Source organism: Oryctolagus cuniculus, chromosome 17, assembly GCF_051225735.1.
Source record: "Oryctolagus cuniculus isolate XC-2025 breed Fujian yellow rabbit chromosome 17, ASM5122573v1, whole genome shotgun sequence".
In the NCBI taxonomy this organism is placed as follows: Eukaryota; Metazoa; Chordata; class Mammalia; order Lagomorpha; family Leporidae; genus Oryctolagus; species Oryctolagus cuniculus.
In genome coordinates, this window is record NC_142883.1 from 18,641,308 (window position 1) to 18,661,928 (window position 20,621).

Here is a 20,621-nt window from a genome sequence, read left to right on the forward strand (position 1 = left end):
TTGCTCCCCAGAGTGAGCAGCAGTCAAAGTTAAATTCAGAAGTGGCATTTCCGGGGCCGTGGGTATCGAGCAGCCTCGCGGGGCTCTCGTGCAGTGCTAATGGGAGTGCTACTTGCTTGGTGCCTTCTCTTGCCCAAGCCCAAGATCAGCACTAGGGAAAGCAGAGCATGCCATCTGCCAGACCAGCTTCTCAGCCTCTTTGTTCCTTGGTTTCCTTATTTGGAAAAAAAAAAAAAAGAAGAAGAAGAAGAATGGATCTTGAGGCATATTTCCCAGTTTATGCAGGCTTACACTCAGCTAAGTGTCGGTGTGTAGGTTTGTACACATGAACAGCTCTTTACTACGTGTTTATCTTCTGTTTCACTTACACCTTGTGCAAAAACTGCATTCCGTGCCACGCCTGAAAGGTCCCAAAGTTCAGCTCTGTGAGGAGATTGCAACCGAGATTTCTATAAAGAAAGACACAAATCAAGAAGGAAGTTACTCTTTCAGAACATTCCTCCTGCAGCAGTGGTTCTAATTCATATAGATGAAACAGCACCCACACACTGAAGAAATTCAGTTGGAAAACACTGGCGTATGACTTATATTCTCCCGTTTACACATGCAGGGAATTAGATACAGCAAATCAAGCTCAGCAGGTACTAGTGCTGGGTGATGGGTGGGTCTCCAGAGCAGGGTTTCACCACTGAAGCATCGCTGGCGTTTCGGGCCGGATGATTCTGCGTGGTGGGGTTTGTCCTGTACGTGGTAGGAGGCTGAGGAGCGCCCAGCCTCGGCCCACTGGATGCCAGCAGCGTGTACACAGCTGCCGGACACCACGCGGGTGCAGAATCAGAGCAGTGAGCGCGCTGCTCTGTGATGACCACTCTGACCTGAGTGTCTCATACTCTCTCTGCTGGAGACCGAAAGGATGTGCTAGATAATCTTAGTAACTTTCTACAATTAAGGTTACAATTAAGATTTATCATAATTCCAAATATTATGAAATGACAACTTACAGAAACTGCAAAAAAGGGAGTGACTCAAATGTACGTCTTTCAATAGACTGTATCTTATTGCAGGATAAGTCCCTAGGACAAGGAAAAGGGAAATATTGCCTTGATTAGCTGTTAGATCGCTACTCAGTAGGAATGAATAGAATTTATATTTGATAGTATTGAGTATGCAGTTTTAAATTACATCTTCGGACCTGTGTTTGAACCTTCCAGAGCCCCTAACCCTGCCTACAACCTTTCCTTAGCAGGAAATTTCTAAATTTTCTAAATTTCCTGTTAAATTTCTAAATTTCCTAAATTTTCACGGTCATCACAAATAAAATACACAGCTATAGCTCTTGATAGATTTTGAAGGCAAACTTTCCTGATAGTAGGAGAAATGATTAGATGACCTTTCATAGTCTCATCAAATTCAAGATATGAGCTCAAAGTTTTTACCTCTATCTGTAATTTCTAATATTGAAAGGAATATTCTCATTTTCTACATTCCTGGTTTGGTTCTGTTTTTCTAATCTAGTTAAGTACCACAGGAAATAAAAGAGAGGGTTCAAGTGACTTGAAAGGAAATTAGTCTTCAAATTAATACAGGAGTTGTTTGAACTAATTCAGAATTATACTTTCTGTCATTAATAGAATTTCTTTTCTGGCTTCATGTTGCCTTGATATTTATGACAGCAGTTTTTTCAGTTGTACAGTGGGAGAATAGTAGGAAACGACATGGAACTGGCTTCTTATTTGAAAACACCCACCTTAGGCCGGCGCCACGGCTCACTAGGCTAATCCTCCACCTAGCAGCGCCGGCACACCGGGTTCTAGTCCCGGTCGGGGCGCCAGATTCTGTCCCGGTTGCCCCTCTTCCAGGCCAGCTCTCTGCTGTGGCCCGGGAGTGCAGTGGAGCATGGCCCAAGTGCTTGGGCCCTGCACCCCATGGGAGACCAGGAGAAGCACCTGGCTCCTGGCTTCGGATCAGCGCAGTGCGCCAGCCGCAGCGCGCCAGCCATTGGAGGGTGAACCAATGGCAAAAAAAAAAGGAAGAAAAAGGAAGACCTTTCTCTCTGTCTCTCTCTCTCACTATCCACTCTGCCTGTCAAAACAAACAAACAAAACAAACAAAAACAACAACAACAACAACAACAAAAAACCACCCACCATGACCGTATTCCCAGGGATTCCAGCTCCTCTCTCACTTTTCACCCCGCTGGCTGCAACTGGCCTCCCTCTGCTGGAGTCTCCATTCCTAGTCTCTCCTTTTGAACTCTCCTGACGTGGTTCTCAAAGACCGCGTCACCTAGGCACTGAGGACGTACATCCTCAGCCCTGCTCCAGACCAGCTCAGCCAGCAGCCGTGACGGAAGGTCTAACGAGCCCTCCAGGTGACTCTGACTAGGTTCAGAAGCACTGCTGTGACAACGTGGCTCCCCACGCTGGCTCCTTGGCATTCAAAGCCCTGGGAGCCGTGGCTTCGAGCTCCTACTTTCTCCCTTGTGCTCTAGATACTCGTGGCGTTCCTCAGATACTGTCCTGTGTTCTGCCTGCCTCCCACTCTCCTTCTGCAAGCTTAGAACATTCTCCGCAAGATCTGTTTCTGATGATACCCAGTGGCACTTCAAAGCCCTGTCCAGCCAGCATTGCTCTGCCAATGTCTTCCCTGATCCATCTTAAAGTCTCTTCTCCTCTCTACTCCAGAAACAATGTATGCATGGTGTCCATACCCATTTCTTTTTAACACTGTCACTTTTGTCTCCCACTTGTTCAAATCATAAACTTCTTGAAAGCATGGACTTGGCCTTGCTCATTCGTGTTGCTTACCATGTTTAAAACTGGCTCATGGAGATAGAGCAAATTCAGATATTTATGAAGTAAGTGAATAGTTAAAGAATGAGTAGAAGAAGGGAAAAGTAACTATTTTTAAAGGAATGTGGTCTGGTTACTCCATGGCCCCTCTGCAGCATTTGGTCATCTACTTAGAGCTTGTTGGATCATGGTTTGATTCAAGTGTGTATCTCCCCTGCAAGATCATGAGTTCCTAGAAGGGTAAGAACCCTGCCTTACTCATTTCTTTGACTCCAGTACTAAGCAAAGTGGGTGGCATTTTCTTTTGGCTTTTTAAAATATCTTCCATCCGATGGTTCAATCCCCAAATGGTCGCAATGGCCAGAGCTGGGCGGATCCAAAGCCAGGAGCTAGGAGCTTCTTCCAGGTCTCCTACATGAGTGCAGGTGCCTAAGGACTTGGGCCATCTTCCACTGCTTTCCCAAGTGCATTAGCAGGGAGCTGGATTGGAAATGGAGCAGCCAGGACTTGAACCAGAGCCCATATAGGATTCTGGTGTCACAGATAGCACCCACAATGCCGTGACGCTGGCCCCTCTTTCTTTCTTTTTTAAGGGAAAGAGTTTATTAGGGGAAACCCAACAGACCAGAGGGAAGGAGCAGAGAAGGAAAAGGGGGAGAAGAGAGAGTAAGAGATCAAGAGGCAGACAGAGAGATCAGGATTCGAAGAGAGAGCGAGCCACGTGTTCAGGAACAGGTCCTTTTAAAGCTTTGCCAGGGGGTGGGCAGGGAAGCAGGAGCAGTGAATCCCATTAGGATGTGGCCCCTCTTTCAGCTTTTAAAAATTGATTGGCATTTTAAAAAGTGATGAGAATGTATATATGCTACCATAAAGCAATTAGCTTACAAAGGATTTCCTATTTGAAGCAATGAATGGCCTACTCTGTTGAGCAATTATATCGTTTGTTTTTCTCCAGACCGTGTCTATACGATTTGGATGGCAAAGGTGCCCAGGATGGCCACTTCAGAAGTGGTTGTCCCCTTAAGGCCTAGAAGGTTTGATCACTCAAAAGACTATTGTGTCATGTAAGGCTCTTTCTACCTATTTTCCTTAAGCTTTGTACATTTGAAAGAAGACTGTATTTGTGGGACCGGCACTGTACTGTGGCATAGAGGGTTAAGGGGCCGCCTGCAGTGCCGGCATCCCATATACGCACCAGTTCGTGCTTTGCATCCTGGCTGCTCCATTTCCCATCTAGCTCCTTGCTGATGCACCTGGGAAAGCAGCGGAGGATGGCCCAAGTGCTTGGGCCTTTGCACCCACAGGGGAGACCTGGAAGAAGCTCCTGGCTCCTGGCTTTGGCCTGGCCCAGCCCCTGGCCTTTGTGCCCCTTGGGAGTGAACCAGCAGATGGAAAATGTCCCTCTCCGCCTTTCCCTCCCTCTCTCTCTCCCCCTCTCTCTCTCCCTCCTTCTGTCCCCCCTCTCTCCCCCCTCCCTCCCTCTCTCTCCCTCCCTCTCTCTCCCTCCCTCTCTCTCTCTCTCCCTCTCTCTCTACCTCTCTCCCTTTCTCTCTCTCTCCCCCTCTCTCTCTACCTCTCTCTCTCCCTCTCTCTCTCTCCCTCTCTCTCTCTCCCTCTCTCTCTCTCCCTCTCCCCCTTTCTGTCTCTCTCTCCCTTTCTCTCTCTCCCTCCCCATTTCCCTCTCTCTCTCTGACTCTGCCTTTCAGATAGAATTTTTTTAAAAATCTTAAAAAAAGAATCTATTTGCTAAAGAGTGCCAATAATTAGTTTAATAAAGATTAATGATACAATACCTCTATACCATTTAGCCATCATTTTAAACATCTATTTTTAATACAGTATAGCAATTCCTGCATTGAAATCCTTAATACCAGTTTTTCTCCTGATAGCTTAATATCCTTGCTAATAGTATTTATACAGGCCATTGGTTTAGCTAATTAATATTTAAAGGTTAATCCAATTCAGATTAAAATGTCAAAAAATTCTGAGTTAATAGTATTTAAATTAATATTGGTAGTCTGTATTTCTTCACCTTTAGGCAGAAATACGAGGTTAACTTTAATTCCCTTTATTCTACTAGACCAACTTGTTCAAACCTTTTTTGTAAAGGCCAGATGGTGGTATATGTTTGAGGCTTGGTGGCCACATTCTGTCTCTGTTGCATCTTCTTCCTTGCTTCCTTTCTTTTTCGTCTACAGCCCTTTATAAGTGTAAAAAGCATTCTTAACTTAGGGGCTGTATAAAAACAGACCTGGATAGGATTTGATCCATGAGTTGTTGATTAAATTTAAATATAAGAAAACAGAATATAGACACTTATGTAACAAAGTCCATATAGATGTCAGCGAATCAAATCTTATTACCACCTTCCTCTATAAGTTAAGTGCTTTTCTATCTGTAACTTGTCTATATAATTTAAAAAATACAAACTGCATAGTATATATTCAATGCTAGAGATGGTATGAGACCCTACACAGATTTAACAGAATTGCATAATTCTTTACTGAAAGAAACATTGGAGATTATGTAGTTTGAACCTCTTATTCATTTTATAGAAAGCATAACTAAATTCTCATAAATAAATATGGTTAACTAACTTACAAATACTGGAGGGATAGCAGGCCTTCAAATGAATCCTTATGTAATTCAGTCAAGTAATTTTCACTGAGAATTCTGGAAAATGAAAAGTTATTTCTGGATCAAAATGCAAACTAACTACAATTATTTGCTATGTAGGAATAACTCCATATATATCAGAAACCTCAGTAATGGTGCCATCCAGATACCATAATTCTAATTTAACTTCAAGTTGGTGTTCTCTGCTCTATTTTCATTCAAATCTTTTCTCACATTCCCCTTTTTCGGTTCATCTACACACACACACAGACACACACACCCCTACCCATCAAATCATATATTTAATGCCTACTCTGTAGATCACAAAGTCCCTGATAGACCTAAGTCTGTGTGGCACCAAGATTGGCAGAAGCACCATCTCCTCCTCTCTTCTTCCAAGCCTCACGTGGAGCTGTGCCAGCTACAGGCTGCAGAGTGGGAAGCAATGGTGACGGCTGAGCAGTAGCACCCCTGCCTCCGTGTGGAGACCTGGATTGAGTTTCAGGCTCCTCGCTTCACCTGGCCCAGTTGGAAGCATTTGGGAAATGAAACAACAAGTTGGAACACACACTCTCTCCCTGTCTCTCAAATAAGTACAATTTTAAAAAGATTTTTCTCCTACTCCTATCCCTCAGCCTTCCCTATGCCCTTCTCCCCCCTCCAGAGTAACCTAATGTTTTTTATTTTTGTAGCAGATGACTGATTTTTTTTACAAGTTTGGGAAGCAAAATCTCGAAATGTGATACAATCAAGAGAAATGTAAACCATATACAGTATTTGAAAAATCCATAAATTAAGAGGCTGGCATTGTGGCCAGCAGGTTAAAGTACCACTTGCTATGTTGGCATCCCATATAAGGGTGCCAGTTCAAGTCCCACCTGCGCCACATCCAAGCCACCTCCCTGCTAATGCACCTGGGAAAGTAGCAGATGATGGCCTAAGTACCTGGGCCCCTGCACCCACTTAGGAGACCTGGATGGAGTTCATGACTCCTAGCTTTGGTCTGACCCACCCCTGGCTATCACGACCATTTAAGGAGTGAACTTGAGGATGGGGGATCTCTTTCTGTCTCTCCCTCTATCTCTGTCACTCTACCTTTCAAATAAATCTTTTTAACAAATTCATAAATTGAAATTGAAGCCTAATTCTAGCAGACTAAAGGGCTTTTTTTTTAAGATTTATTTATTTGAAAGGCTGAACAACAGAGAGAGAAGGTGAGGCAGAGAGAGACAGATTTTCCATTTACTGGTTCACTCCCCACATGGTCACAATGGCCAGGGTTGGACCAACCAGGAACTTGTAACTCCATCTGGATTGCCCACATGGATGGTGGGGTCCAATCCATAGGATCATCTTCCGCTACTTTTCCAGGCACGTTAGCAGGAACCTGGATTGGAAACAGAGCAGCCAGGAGTTGAAGAAGCACTCCCATATGGGATGCTGGCATTACCAGTACTGGCTTAACCCACTGTGCCATATTGCGGGCCCCTAGGGAATTTATTTTAAACTAGGCATAATTCCTCTCCTTGAGACTACTATATTTATTTTATGTTTTATTTTTATTCAGAAGAATTTATGGCTTGGTATAAAAATTGAACCAATGATATGACATATAAACTTGTCATGAAGAAATGCCTTTTAATTAACCTTGAATGTTAAGGATTTTTTTCCAGCATTATTGATCTAAACTGATTCCCTCCACAAATCAATAAGAAAATGATAAAAACAATTCAATAATAGACAAAAGACAGAAACCTCAAAAAACCCACAAATATTCAATAAATATAAAGACATTTAAATTCACAAGTAATCAGAAAAATCCAGATTCAGACAGAACCTCTTTTATGCACCCACCACATCAGTAAGAAGATGGACAGTATCAAGGGGTGAACGGGTAAAGAGGGGGTGCGTGTTGTAGAACAGCTCTCTGCTAATACGCGCAGGAGACAGAAGATGATGGCCCAAGTACTCGAATCCCTGCCACCACCGTGGGGCACTTGGATAGAATTCCTGGTTCCTGGCTTCAGCCTGGCCCAGCCCTGGCTATTGTAGCCACTTTAGGAGTGAGCGAGCGGTTGGAAGATCTCTCTCTCTCTCTCTCTCTCTCTCCATCTCTCTCCCTCCCTCTCTCTCTCTCTCTCTGGGTGTATGTGTCCCTCTCTTGTCACTGTGCCTTTCAAATAAATAAATAAAAATATTTTAAAATGAAAAGAAACCACATAGCGTGCCTGTTTTGCTATATGCAAAAATGTCTGCAGGGAAACGTTAGGGGAAAGGTGTGGGAGAATATACACCAAACTCACAGCAACTTAGCTCAGGGGTGGGAGGTTACAATGCAAGGAACATTTTCACTATACCTATTACTTCTTTTTTATTTATCAAGACTATAATCATGTATTATTATTTACATAATGAAAAATAAATTCAAGTGGTCTCATTTCAAATGCCGCATTTAGTTAAGTTAACCATAGAACTGTCATCAATAGAGGTTGGTTTGCAATATAGAGGAGTAAATACCTTTAAATACCTTTTCTAAGAGAGACTGACCTCAAAATACTGAACCAAGAGCTTACAATGCAGTTAGTTTTTTGTATTCGTATTTAGAGAGGATGTACTCACAGTTTCTCAACCCAGTGGTATGCTTTCCATACGTCGTCGTCAATGTAGGAAATAGAATTTCCTTGGAAATTTCTATAAAGAAACATAGTTCATATTCTTGAATAGGTAGGAAAAAAAAATTAACAAAACAAGGGGAAGAATCGTGGCGACTCCATGAGGAGTACTGAAATATGGCAAATACTGCCAGCTTTCCAGTTTCTAGAATTGTCACCTTCTTGGTAAGCACAATTAAGAAATACAGACTGAGCCGGCGCCGTGGCTCAATAGGCTAATCCTCCACCTTGCGGCGCCGGCACACCGGGTTCTAGTCCCGGTTGGGGCGCCGGATTCTGTCCCGGTTGCCCCTCTTCCAGGCCAGCTCTCTGCTATGGCCAGGGAGTGCAGTGGAGGATGGCCCAGGTGCTTGGGCCCTGCACCCCATGGGAGACCAGGAAAAGCACCTGGCTCCTGGCTCCTGCCAGGATCAGCGCGGTGCGCCGGCTGCAGCGGCGGCCATTGGAGGGTGAACCAGCGGCAAAGGAAGACCTTTCTCTCTCTGTCTCTCTCTCTCACTGTCCACTCTCCCTGTCAAAAAAAAAAAAAAAAAAAAAAAAAAAAAAAAGAAATACAGACTGCGGGGCCCTGGCACAATGAGGCGGCACCTAGCTTAGCTTCCGCTCTGTACAGTCTCTATACAAGTCTAGACTGACTTCTTGTACAGATCAGTAAGAAAAGGATAATTCAATAGAAAACTGGGCGAAGTTTATCATTACCAGCAAGTATGAATAAAGAAATAATTACCTATAGCAGGTAATTCTAACACTTGGGCCAGATGCCCTCTGCTGAAATCTCTCCAGACAGTGAATGAACATGGACAGTCCATCAGATGGGCTAATGTGCCGACACGGGCAGTCTCTGGGACAGAGTGCATGGGGAAGAGCTCAAACCACTGATCAGGAGCAAAGAATTACCTCCCCTGGGAGAAAATGTGAGGGGGAGAAATTGCAAGGCCTGGCACACAGCAAGATAGTAACAGGGCTGTGCTGTGGGTGCTGGAGCGCAGAGGATGAGAGATCAAGGGTATGGGGCTGCAGATTGTTGCATTTTATCCCATGTTCTTCTAGGACCTTTTTTTTTTCTTTTTTTGACAGGCAGAGTGGAGAGTGAGAGAGAGAGAGAGAAAGGTCTTCCTTTGCCGTTGGTTCACCTTCCAATGGCCACCGTGGCCGGTGCACCGCGCTGATCCTATTGCAGGAGCCAGGTGCTTCTCCTGGTCTCCCATGGGGTGCAGGGCCCAAGTACTTGGGCCATCCTCCACTGCACTCCCGGGCCACAGCAGAGAGCTGGCCTGGAAGAGGGGCAACCAGGACAGAATCCAGCGCCCCGACCGGGACTAGAACCTGGGGTGCCGGCGCCACGAGGCGGAGGATTAGCCTAGTGAGCCGAGGTGCCGGCCCTTCTATGACCTTTTTAAAAAAAGTGAGGGACCGGCACCGCGGCTCACTAGGCTAATCCTCCGCCTGTGACGTCGGCATCCCATATGGACGCCAGGTTCTAGTCCCAGTTGCTCCTCTTCCAGTCCAGCTCTCTGCTGTGGCTGGGAAGGCAGTGGAGGATGGCCCAAGTGCTTGGGCCCTGCACCCGCATGGGAAACCAGGAAGAAGCTCCTGGCTCCTGGCTTCAGATTGGCACAGTGCCAGCCATGGCAGCCATTTTGGGGGTGAACCAATGGAAGGAAGACCTTTCTCTCTGTCTCTCTCTCTCACTTTCTAACTCTGTCAAATAAATTCAAAAAAAAAAAAAAAAAAGTGAGAATGTACTGTTGAATGATGCCTGTTTAACAGAAGCTCTTAAATGCCAGCTCTGGATAACTTACTTCTACCTCTGTCCTCACCCTCACCCTTCAGCAACAATGTCACCCGTATGGTTTATGTACATGTTTTTCTGGAGGGAGCAGAAATAAGTCAAAACAAATGCCTGCCTATCTGCTCATCGGCCTAGTAGACATTTCCACTCAACCAGAAGCCTTTCTTTGCTTTACATTCACCAATAAAAAATAATTAAAATGGAACACATCTCCCTCAAAGTGGCTCTCCTTTCTGACTGCTGTTTCCACCTGTTAGGCCACTTGTTCTCACCATCAGCGAGGACAGAGTTGTGGAGCCACATTTTTTCATTTCTGTGCACCCATCCCCGCAAGTCTGGTCAGTCACCAGATCTGTCCTTTCTTTGTAGTCTCCCAGGACTTCCTTTTCACTCTCATCTCAGCCGCTGACTTGGCCCCACTCCCACTTTACTCCTGGATTTTGCTAGAGATTTTCCTATTTGATGTCCCTGAATTAAGCTTCCCTTTCTAGATGACTCCAGATGGGCATTTGCCTGGTGGTTGAGACACTGTATCCCATGTCAGAGTTCCCCGGGCTCAATAACCAGCTCCCGTTCCTGACTTCAGCTTCCTTTTCTTTTAAGATTTTTTTTTTTTCATTTGAAAGACAGAGTTATAGGTAGAGGTAGAGAGAGAGAGGCCTTCCATCCACTGGTGCAGTCCCCAAACGGCCACAAAAGCTGGACCTGAGTCGCTCCGAATCCAGAAGCCAGGAGCTTCTTCTGGGTCTCCCAGGTGAGTGCAGGGGCCCAAGCACTAGGGCCATCCTCTGCTGCTTTCCCAGGTGCTTTAGCAGGGAGCTGGATCAGAAGTGGAGCAGCCAGGACTGAACTGGCACCCATATGAGATGCCAGCGCAGCGGGTCAGATTTCTACCAAAGCAGAACCTGGGAGGTAGTGGTGATGGCTCAAGTAGTTGTGCTCCTGTCACCCACATGGCAGCCCTGGATTGAGTTCTTAGCTCCCAGCTTTAGCCAATCCAGTTCCTGATGTTTAGACATTTAGGGAATAAACAGTAGATGGGTGCTCTCTCTGCCTTTCAAGTAAATGAATAAAAATATTTTAAAAAGAAAATGATCAATTTAAAAAAATTTTTAAAGAATCTTTCTGGGGGCCAGTGCCATGGTGCAGTGGGTTAAAGCCCTGGCATGCAGGGCTGGCATCCCATATGGGTGTCGGTTTGAGTCCTGGCTGCTCCTCTTCCAATCCAGCTCTCTGTTGTGACCCGGGAAAGCAGAAGATGGTCCAAGTCCTTGGGCCCCTGCACCCATGGGGGAGACCCAGAGGAAGCTCCTGGCTCCTGGCTTCAGATTGGCTCAGCTCTGGCCATTGTGGCCATTTGGGAAGTGAACCAGCAAATGTTAAAATTTCTCTCTCTCTCTCTCTTCCTCCCATTCTGTCTGTAACTCTGCCTCTCAAATAAATAAATCTTTAAAAGAGAAAGAAAGAAAGAAGGAAGGAAAGAAAGAAAAAGAAAGAAAGAAAGAAAGAGAAAGAGAAGGAGGGAGGGAGGGAGGGAGGGAGGGAGGGAGGGAGGAAGGAAGGAAGGGAGGGAGGGAGGGAGGGAGGGAGGGAGGAAGGAAGGAAGGAAGGGAGGAAGGAAGGAAGGGAGGAAGGGAGGGAGGAAGGAAGGAAGGAAGGAAGGGAGGAAGGAAGGAAGGGGTCAAGAGAGAAAGTCAGGCAATGCAGGTTGAGGACTTGAAGGAGGCCCAGGGAGATCTTGAGGAAAAGGCTACCATGACATGCAGGATGTGAGGAACAGTGAGGAAGGGCAGTTCTTACAAGATGATGAAGGTGCCATTGAAGGTATTGGGCGCTGGCACAGGCACTCTGTGGAGCTTCTGCCTTGGGCTGAGACCAGTACATGACAGTGTCTGATCTTTGCAGGTACAGAGCTCACATGTGTCGGTGTTTTGGGTGGCATTCTTTTCCTTTTGCACAGCTAACGCACTTTCTGGGATATAATTTACAGAATACTGAGTCACAGGGAACTGCAGATCTGAAGGTTGACCTGTGACTTCAGGGTACTGCATCTGAATCTGGCCTAGAGGTACAGCTGTAGTCTTCAGGAGTATAGGAAGGTCAACCTGTGTAGCAGGCGCTGGAATTTGGGTGAGTTCCAACTCTGAAGGCTGAGCTGTGACACTGGGTGATGTTGCATGCTGATCTTGATCCTGACCTGGTGTTGGAACTGTCATCTCGTAATACACTGGGGATTGAGCTGCAACCTCATTAGGTGGCTCTGGAGGCTGAGGTAGGGTCACCTGCATGGTCGTAGAAGGTTTGACCTCTGTAGTATATTGTGGAGTTCCAGTAATAGCCAGGCCCAGAGGTTTGACTGTGACTTGACTCAGATTTTTATGCTGAGTCTGAATCTGGTCTGGATGTGAAAGTGTCACCTGCGAGTGCACTGGGGGAGGCACTGTAGTCTCCAGGGCTGTAGAATGTTCAGCCTGTGTGGTGGGTTCTGCAGTTATGGGAAGCTCTAACTTCGAAGGCTGAACTGCGACACCGGGTGACATTGAATGCTGAGTTTGATCTTGGCTTGGTGTTGCAACTGTCATCTCATAATTCACTGGAGGTTGAGTTACAGCCTCTGTAGGTAGCTCTGGAGGCTGAGCTGGGGTCTGCTGGATGGCTGGCGATGGCTCAGCCTCCACCTTGGATCCTGGAGTTAAGGTAAGTTCTAGATCAAAAGGTTGAACTGTGACTCCAGTCACTTCTGGATGCTGAGCCTGAACATATTCTGAATGTGAAAGTGTTGCTTCAGGGTACAGTGGAGGAGGTGTTGTGGTCTTCAGAGCTGTAGAATGTTCAGCCTCCACGCTAGGTTGTGGAGTTGTGGTAAGCACTACACTCAAAGGCTGAACTGTGACACTAGCTGATGCCGGATGTTGGGCTGGGGTCTCCTGCATGTTTGAAGCAAGTTCAGTCTCTGTACTACTGGGTTCTGGAGTTATGGTAAATTCCTGGCCCAAATGTTGAACAGTGACCTGAGTCAGGTTTGGATTCTGCGTCTGAATCTTGTCTGGATACAGAGCTGTAGAATGCTCGGCCTCCGTGGTGGGTTCTGGAGTATTGGTAGGTGGTAGGTCCAAAGGCTGATCTGTGACACTGGCTGACACTGGAGGCTGAGCTTGATCCTGGCCTGGTGCTGGAGATGTCACCTCCTGATACACCGGAAGTTGAGCTGCAACCTCTGTAGATGACTCTGTAAGCTGGGTTGGGGTCTCTGGTGTGGTTGGAGAAGGTTCAACCTCTGTGTTGAGTTCTGGAGTTAAGGCAATTCCCAGGTCCAAATGTTGATCTGTGGCTTGAATCAGGTCTGGGTGTGAAAGTATCGCCTCAGCATGTGTTGGAGGGGTCTTCGGGGCTGTGGAATGCTCAGCCTGCATGGTGGCTTCTGGAGTAATGGTGAGCCCCAAGGTCAAAGGTTGAAATGTGATGCTGGGTAACTCTGGATGCTGAGCTTGATTCTGACCTTGTTTTGGAACTGTCACCTCCTGATATAATGGAATTTGACCTCCACCAACTCCCTTAGGAGGCTCTAGAGATTGACTTGTGGTATCCTGCACGGTTGGAGAAAGCTCACCGCCTGTAGTGGGTTGTGGAGCTATAGTAAGCTCCAGCTTCAGCGGTCGAAATGTGATCCTGGGTGACATCGGATACTGAACTGGATTCTGAACTGGTGTTGGAGTTGTCACCTCCTGAAATACTGGGAGCTGAGCTACAACCTTTTTAGGTGGCTCCGGAAGTTGAGTTGCAGAAAAGTCACCCTGCATAGTTGGTTTTGGAGTCGTGCTAAGTCCCAGATTTGAAGGCTGAACCATGACTTGAGCCAGGTTTGGATGCTGAGCCTGAACCTGGTCTAGATGTGGAAGTCTCACATCAGGGTTTGCTGGAAAAGGAGTTATGGCAACTTGCATGGTAAAAGGTTGAAATAGGTTTCTGGATAACTGTGGATACTGAGTTCGATCCTGAGTGAGTGTTGGAAATGTCACCTCCTGATATACTGGGGGTTGAGTTCCAAACTCCTTAGGTGTTACCTCCTGCTGTGGCAAAAAAAGATTGGCCTCACTAGGGGTTTCTGGAGGGTGCTCTGACACCTCCTGTTGCGTTGCAGAGGAGTCAGCCCCAGGGGGCGCTTGTGGTACAGATGGAGAGTCCTGTTGCATTGGAATAGGTTCTACCTCGTTGTGGGGATCTGCAGTCTCATCTGTGGCCTCTTGCTCAGCTGGAGAAAACTCTACCTTTTCAGTGGGTTCTAGGATCTGGGAAGGAGGATCAAACTGAGTTGGAGAAAATTCAGCTTGCTGAGTGAGACCTGTAGGCTGAGCAGAGTCCTTCTGCTGACCTGGGAAGGATTCAACCTCTGAAGCTGAAGTTATGGTGACCTCAAGATCCACAGGTTTCTGTGTGGTTTTAGGCAACGTTAAACGATGACCTCTGAATAACACGGACAGATCAAGAGGTGAAAGTGTCATGGTATTCTCCGTCGAAGGCTCAGGCTGTTCCTGTTGGACTGATAATTGTTCAGCACCCACAGTGGGCTTCTGAAGAAGAACTGAGCTCTCCTGCTGGCTTGGAGAAGGTCCCTCAAGTTCTTCAGGCCGAGCTGGGATCCCTTGATCAACTGGAGAATGCTCATCCTTTTCAGGGGTGGTTGGCGGCTGAGCCATCACTGTCCCGTGATCTTTAAAAGGCTCAGGCTGCTCAGGGTTCCCTGAGGACTGAGCCGGCGCTTCCTGTTGGCTTGAAGTTTCAACCTCATGAGTACTCTCTGCAGGTTGGATGGAGATATCTTGCAACGTTGGAGACTGACCCTGATAGTGAAGCTCTGGAGTTTGCACTACGGTCTCATTAGGGATCTCCGGAGGCTGCGCTGGGGCTTCCTGCTGGATTGGAGAGGGTTTCTCCTCCTCAGTGACTTCTGGAGACGGAACTGGTAAAGGTTCAACCTCTTCAAAAGACCCTGGAGGCACAGCTGGGGCCTCATGCTGAGTTTCCGAAGGTTCCTCACCGTGGACTGGGACTGCAGGCTGAGCTGTGGTCTCCTGCTTGATTGGCAGTGTTCCCTCCTCTGCCGCGGGTTCTGGTGTTATGGTGAGCTGCAGATCTGGAGGTTTACTCGTCACACTGGGGACGTCTGGATGTTGATATTGATGGGGACCTGGAAGTGAAACTGTCACCTCCTGATGTTCCGGAGGCTGAGCTGGGCCTTCCAGCTGGCTTTCCAAAGATTCGGCCTCCCCGGAAGACTCAGAAGGCTGCACTGCTTGCTCCTGCTCGCCGGGAGAAGGTTCCGCCTCCGCAGTAGGCTCAGCGTACTGAACTGGCTGCCCCTGCTCGCTGGGGAAGAATTCAGCCTCCGGAGGAGGGCGCGGGGTCTGAGCCAGGGCCTCCTGCGGGGCTGGAGCAGGCTCTGTCTCCGTGGGAGACCCTGCGTACTGAGCTGGCTGCTCCTGTTCACTGGGGAAAGGGCCTAGAGTCTGAGCCGGGGCCACCTGCTGGGCCGAAGCTTCACCCTCTTTGGTAGGCTTTAGCGTTATGGTCATTTCCACATCCGCAGGCTTAGCTGTAGCGTTGGGCAAGTTGTAGTTGTAAGCTTGCTCCTGACCTGCAGGTGGAACTGTCCACGCGTAGCCTGGTAGAGTCTGCGCTATGCTTTCCACAGCAACTTCTGGAGCCGCAGCTTGAGGCTCCTGCTGAGCTGGAGGCCTGACCTCTACAGGGAGCTGTGAAGGCTGCTCTGGGGCTTCCGGATGGCCTCCAGAGGGTCGAACTGGCTGCTCCTGCTCACCGGGAGAAAGCTCCGTGCTCACGGGCAGGCCCTCCTGCTGCGCGGCTGGTGGTCTGACCTCCTCAGCAAACTCTGGCAGCTGGGCTGGGTATTCTTGCTGGGTTAATGACGGTTCGGGTTCCACAGGGAACTCTGAGGGCTCTGTACCCTCTCGCGGGGAAGGTTCCACCTGCTCATAGCGTTCTGGCGGCTGAGCCGGGGCCTGCTGCTGGCCCGGAGTAGCTTGAGCGTCGTTGCCTGCCTCTGGTGTCACTGTAAGCTCCACGTCCGGAGGTCTGACTGTGACGCTGGGCAAGGTTGAGCGCAGAGGTGGAGACGGGGCATTGACCTCATGGTGTACTGATGGTCGACCTCCGACTTCTTCAGTAGCAAATGGATGTTGGGCTAGGGCCTCCTGCTGGGTTGAAGCAGGTGCAGCGTCCTCGAGGGGCTCTGGAGGCTGAGCTGGGCCCTCTTGCTGGGGTGAAGGGAACTGGAACTCCTCAAGAACCTCCGGACTTTGAAGTTGGCCCTTGCGCTGGAATTGTGATGGTTCAACGTTCTGAAAGGGCTCTGGGTGCTCACCTGAGTCCTCTTCGAATGCCAGGGGTAAGCTGTCAGGATAGCTGACATAATCATCCAGAAAACTTTGATCTGGACGTCCAAACTTTGCAAATTCTTCTGGAGTTCCAGCAACAACCTTAGCAAGTGTTCGATGTCGAGTGAGATCCTCCTTCAGGTTTGGGGTTGAAACAATAAACTTGGTTGGCTTTGAACTCTGACCGTCTAGCGGTGGAACGAGTATTTCAAATGCCTGGTGACTCTTACTTTCTGGTTGAGGAGGCAGAGCCGGGGCCTGATGCCGATCCCCACCCGTCACTGGGACGGCCTCTGGGAGCCTTTGTTGCCGAGTGAGCTTGCTGTTCAGATCTTGATACAGAACACCCAGCTGGTCCAGCTCTGGGGGCAGCTCTGGAGCTGAATCCACGTCCAGAAAAGGAGCCAAATTCGCAGTGGACTCTTGAGGTGGGACTAACATCTGGGAGGGAGCAGACGACCCCAGGTAATCGAAGCCGCCGGGATCTGCAGGGGGTGTGAGCGCATCAGGCGATTCGGGTGGGGTATTAGAGGAGTGTGAAGACCAGGGCTCAGAAGTCAGCTGGACTGGGTCCTGGGCCCCCTCCGGAGGATGAGTTGCCTGGATTAGCAACCTCGATGGTTGCCACGCGAAGAGGACCCATGGGACCCACAGGCACAGATGGATCATCCTACGTGGAGTTTCTGGGGCACCGTGGTTCAGGCCAGGGAGACACACATAGTGCACCCTGAGTGGGAGCCAGTGCATTGTGGCTGCTCCTTGCCACCCGTGCCTTAGCAACTGTGCATTCCGCCCCGCCCTTCACTTATGACACCTGACCTTTATCTACAAATCCTTAGTTAGGTTCTGCTGCTCTGTGTCCAGACGGCTTTTTCTCGGGGTCAGTGCCCCATTCACCTTGCAGAGGGGACAGCTGCCTCCCCACCAGATTTCCCCTCCCCCATGGCCAGGCAGGATGTGGGCCCAGGAATCCAGCAGCCCACTACATGGGGTGGAGGGAGGCAGAGCTTCCCAAGGAGTCACAGGGCCTGACTTCTTGGGGTGTTCCGAACTGGTAGTCTGGTTCTGGCAGCCAGAACTCTTCCTCCTCTGAGTTGAAATCCAAGAGATAGTCTCCCTCTCGTGAGGACCGGTTATGGCAGAGGCAGAAGAATGCAGATTATGGTTATTTGTTTTAAAATGTGGCCCTTCACACTGAGGCATAGTAGGGTAAACCTCCGCCTGCAGTGCCAGCCCCATATGGTTGCCAGTTCGGGTCCCAGCGGCCCCACTTCTGATCCAGCTCTCTGCTAATGGCCTGGGAAAGCAGCAGAAGATGGCCCAAGTACTTGGGTCCCTGCACCCACATGGGAGTCCTGGAAGAAGCTCTTGGCTCCTGGCTTCAGATTGGCCCAGCTCAGACTGTTGGAGTGAACCAGAGGATGGAAGATCTCTCTGTGTCTCTCCCTCCTTCTGTAACTCTGCCTTTCAAATAAATAAATATTTTTTTAAAAATATGGCCATTTCCTCTAAAGTCTCAATATTCTTTTTCATGTTTGATAATTAACTCTGTTAGGTAGGAGCTACCATGAAATCAGTGATGGCGGCCAGCATTGTGGTTCAGTGGGCTAAGCCTCCACCTGCAGCACTGGAATACCATATGGACTTTGGTTCAAGTCCTGGCTGCTCTTCTTCCAATCCAGCACTCTGCTATGGCCTGGGAAAGCAGTAGAAGATGGCTCAAGCGCTTGGAACCCTGCAATCACATGGGAGACCTGGAAGAAGCTCCTGGCTCTTAGCTTCAGATCAGCTCAGCTCCAGCCATTGTGGTCTTTTGGGGAGTGAACCAGTGGATGGAAGACCTTTCTCTCCCTCTCTCTGTAACTCTACCTCTCAAATAAATAAATAAATCTTAAAAAAAAAAAGAGAGAGAGAGAGAGAAATCAGTGATGACTCCAAGATTTCTGAAGGAGGGGTTTTAGGTGGGTGAGCAATGTAGGGGAGAGGGTTTGAATCCAAATGATTTGCCCATCAAATTGGCATGGGAAAACTCCCCCATCCCACCCTGGCTCAGTAATAATGCCACTTTTCAGAGGTTACCCTCTGTGACACATAGAGAAGACACTTGGATGTTAAAGTCAGCAAGCTAAATAATCTTTTTGAAATACTACTATTAACTAGAACCCCCTGACTTCCTTCAGAGCCCTTCCTATAATCGAATCCATTCCTTGTTTATTGCCAGGCATAGAAATTCCAAGAAAGGGGCTTCATCTTGTTCCCAGTGCCTAGCACATAGCTTGACACATAGTAATTTTATTATTATTATTATTATTATTATTATTTATGAATCCTTTTTTTTTTTGACAGGCAGAGTTAGTGAGAAAAAGAGACAGAGAGAAAAGTCTTCCTTCCATTGGTTCACCCCCAAATGGCCGCTACGGCCGGCATGCTGCGCCGATCTGAAGCCAGGAACCAGGTGCTTCCTCCTGGTCTCCCATGCAGGTGCAGGGCCCAAGCACTTGGGTCATCCTCCACTGCCTTCCCAGGCCACAGCAGAGAGCTGGACTGGAAGAAGAGCCACCGGGACAGAATCCGGCACCCCAACTGGGACTAGAACCTGGGGTACCAGCGCCGCAAGCAGAGGATTAGCCTAGTGAGCAGTGGCACTGGCCTCTACATTTTCTTACTACTTCAGCTTCTAGAAGCTTCTAGACGTGAGTTTATCAAGACGTGATTTTTTTAAAAAAAGATTTTATTTATTTATTTGACAGGTAGAGTTACAGACAGCAAGAAAGAGAGACAGAGAAAGGTCTTCCTTCTGTTGGTTCACCCCCGAAATGGCCGCTATGGCCAGCGCGCTGTGCCGGTCCGAAGCCAGGAGTCAGGTGCTTTTCCCTGGTCTCTCACGAGGGTGCAGGTGCCTAAGCACTTGGACCATCCTCCACTGCCCTCCCGGGCCACAGCAGAGAGCTGGACTGGAAGAGGAGCAACCGGGACAGAATCCGGCGCCCCAACCAGAACTAGAACCCAGGGTGCTGGTGCCGCAGGCGGAGGATTAGCCTAGTGAGCTGCGGCGCCGGCCTCTACATTTTCTTACTACTTCAGCTTCTAGACATGAGTTTATCAAGACATGATCTTTTTTTTATTTTAAGATGTATTTATTTATTTGAAAGAGTCACAGAGGAGAAAGAGGGGGAGAGATTTTCCATCCGCTTTTTTTCACTTCCCAAATGGCTGCAATGGCCAGGGCTGGGCCGGGCTGGGCCAGACTTAAGCCAGGAGCCTGGAGTTCCATCTGGGTCTCCCATGTGGGTGCAGGTGCCCAAATACTTGGACCATCTTCCACTGCTTTCCTAGGTGCATTAGCAAGGAGCTGGATTGGAATTGGAGCAGCTGGGACTCAAACCAGTGATCATATGGGATGTTAGCATCACAGGCTATCGCTTAACACGCTGCACCATAACGCCAGCCCCAGGATATGATCCTTTGACCAACAGCATCAGCACCACCTGGGAACTTACTAGAAATGCAAGTTCTTGGGGCCAGCACTGCTCCGGCCATTGCAGCCATCTGGGGAATGAACCAGCAGATGGAAGATCTCTCTCTCCAACTCCGACTTTCAAATAAATCTTGAAGAAAAAAGTGAAATGCAAGTTCTTAGCCCCACCCAAACTTACTGAATGAGAACTTCTGGATATTGGGCCTAGAAGTCTATATTTTAACAGCCCTCCAGATGATACTGATGCAACCTACAGTCAGAAAACACTGTTCTGGACCTGTACTGTGAGCGGTGGTAGCCCCCAGCTACTGGACTTCTGTAATAAGGCTAGAATGAATTGAGTTATGCTCTCTGTGTAAAATACATCCTGAATTTCAAAGACTTAGTATGAAAAGGAGTAAAATATCTCATGGGATATTTGTATATTTATATCAGGTTGAAATAATATTTTTGATAAACCAGGTTAAATAAAATCTATTGGTAAGATTAATTGCACCTGTCGATTTTTAGTTTCTATGTAGGGTTACTGGGAAGTTTTAAATTACAGGGGTGGGCGTTTCGTGCAGGATGCCTGCATCCCTTACCAAAATGCCTGGGCTCACATCCGAGTTCTGCTCTCGATTCCAGCTTCTTTCTAGTGCACCCTGGGAGGTGGCAGGTGTCAGCTCAGGTGGCTGGGTCCCTGCTACCCACCTGGAGCCAGACTGAGTTCTCAGCTCCTGGCTTCATCCTGACCCAGCTCCAGCGGCTCTGGGCACTGGGAGAGTGAACCAACAGATGGGAACTCTCTTTGTCTCTCTGTCTTTCAAATAAATATAATGAATTTTTAAATTTTTAAGGAAAATTTTAAATTTCATGTGTGGATTTTACATTTAT

The 20,621-nt window shown here is 48.0% G+C and overlaps 2 protein-coding genes across 2 annotated transcripts in view; both read right to left on the reverse strand.

The window, feature by feature from the left end:
* Positions 1–8,113, reverse strand: part of LOC100350776 (leucine-rich repeat-containing protein 37A2) — a 44,932-nt gene extending 36,819 nt beyond the window's left edge. The window contains exons 1-4 of the mRNA XM_089318023.1: positions 8,028–8,113; positions 5,394–5,465; positions 1,002–1,073; positions 369–449 (exon numbers count right to left, since the gene is read on the reverse strand). Coding sequence (XP_089174149.1) covers positions 369–449; positions 1,002–1,073; positions 5,394–5,465; positions 8,028–8,113 — 311 coding nt within the window. The remainder of the gene's footprint in view (positions 1–368; positions 450–1,001; positions 1,074–5,393; positions 5,466–8,027) is intronic.
* A 3,410-nt stretch (positions 8,114–11,523) lies between these two features.
* Positions 11,524–16,302, reverse strand: LOC149121120 (uncharacterized). The gene is made up of 5 exons (XM_089318025.1): positions 16,255–16,302; positions 15,080–16,147; positions 12,894–13,459; positions 12,467–12,728; positions 11,524–12,418 (listed from the first exon to the last, which is right to left on the reverse strand). Exons 1-5 carry the CDS (start codon positions 16,300–16,302, stop codon positions 11,669–11,671), a joined length of 2,694 nt encoding a protein of 897 aa, XP_089174151.1. The 3' UTR covers positions 11,524–11,668.
* Positions 16,303–20,621: the final 4,319 nt, after the last annotated feature.

Bases quoted from the DNA above. Each gene is read 5' to 3' on its own strand.
- LOC149121120 (XM_089318025.1), bottom strand. From the start codon at position 16,302: ATGTCAGCTATCCTGACAGCTTACCCCTGGCATTCGAAGAGGACTCAG. The intron at 16,148-16,254 runs GTGAGCACCCAG...CCTTCACCCCAG, and splicing joins GGCATTCGAAGAGGACTCAG to CAAGAGGGCCCAGCTCAGCC. The intron at 12,419-12,466 runs GTGAATTATGAG...GATCAAACTCAG, and splicing joins AGGCTGTAACTCAACCTCCA to CATTCAATGTCACCCGGTGT.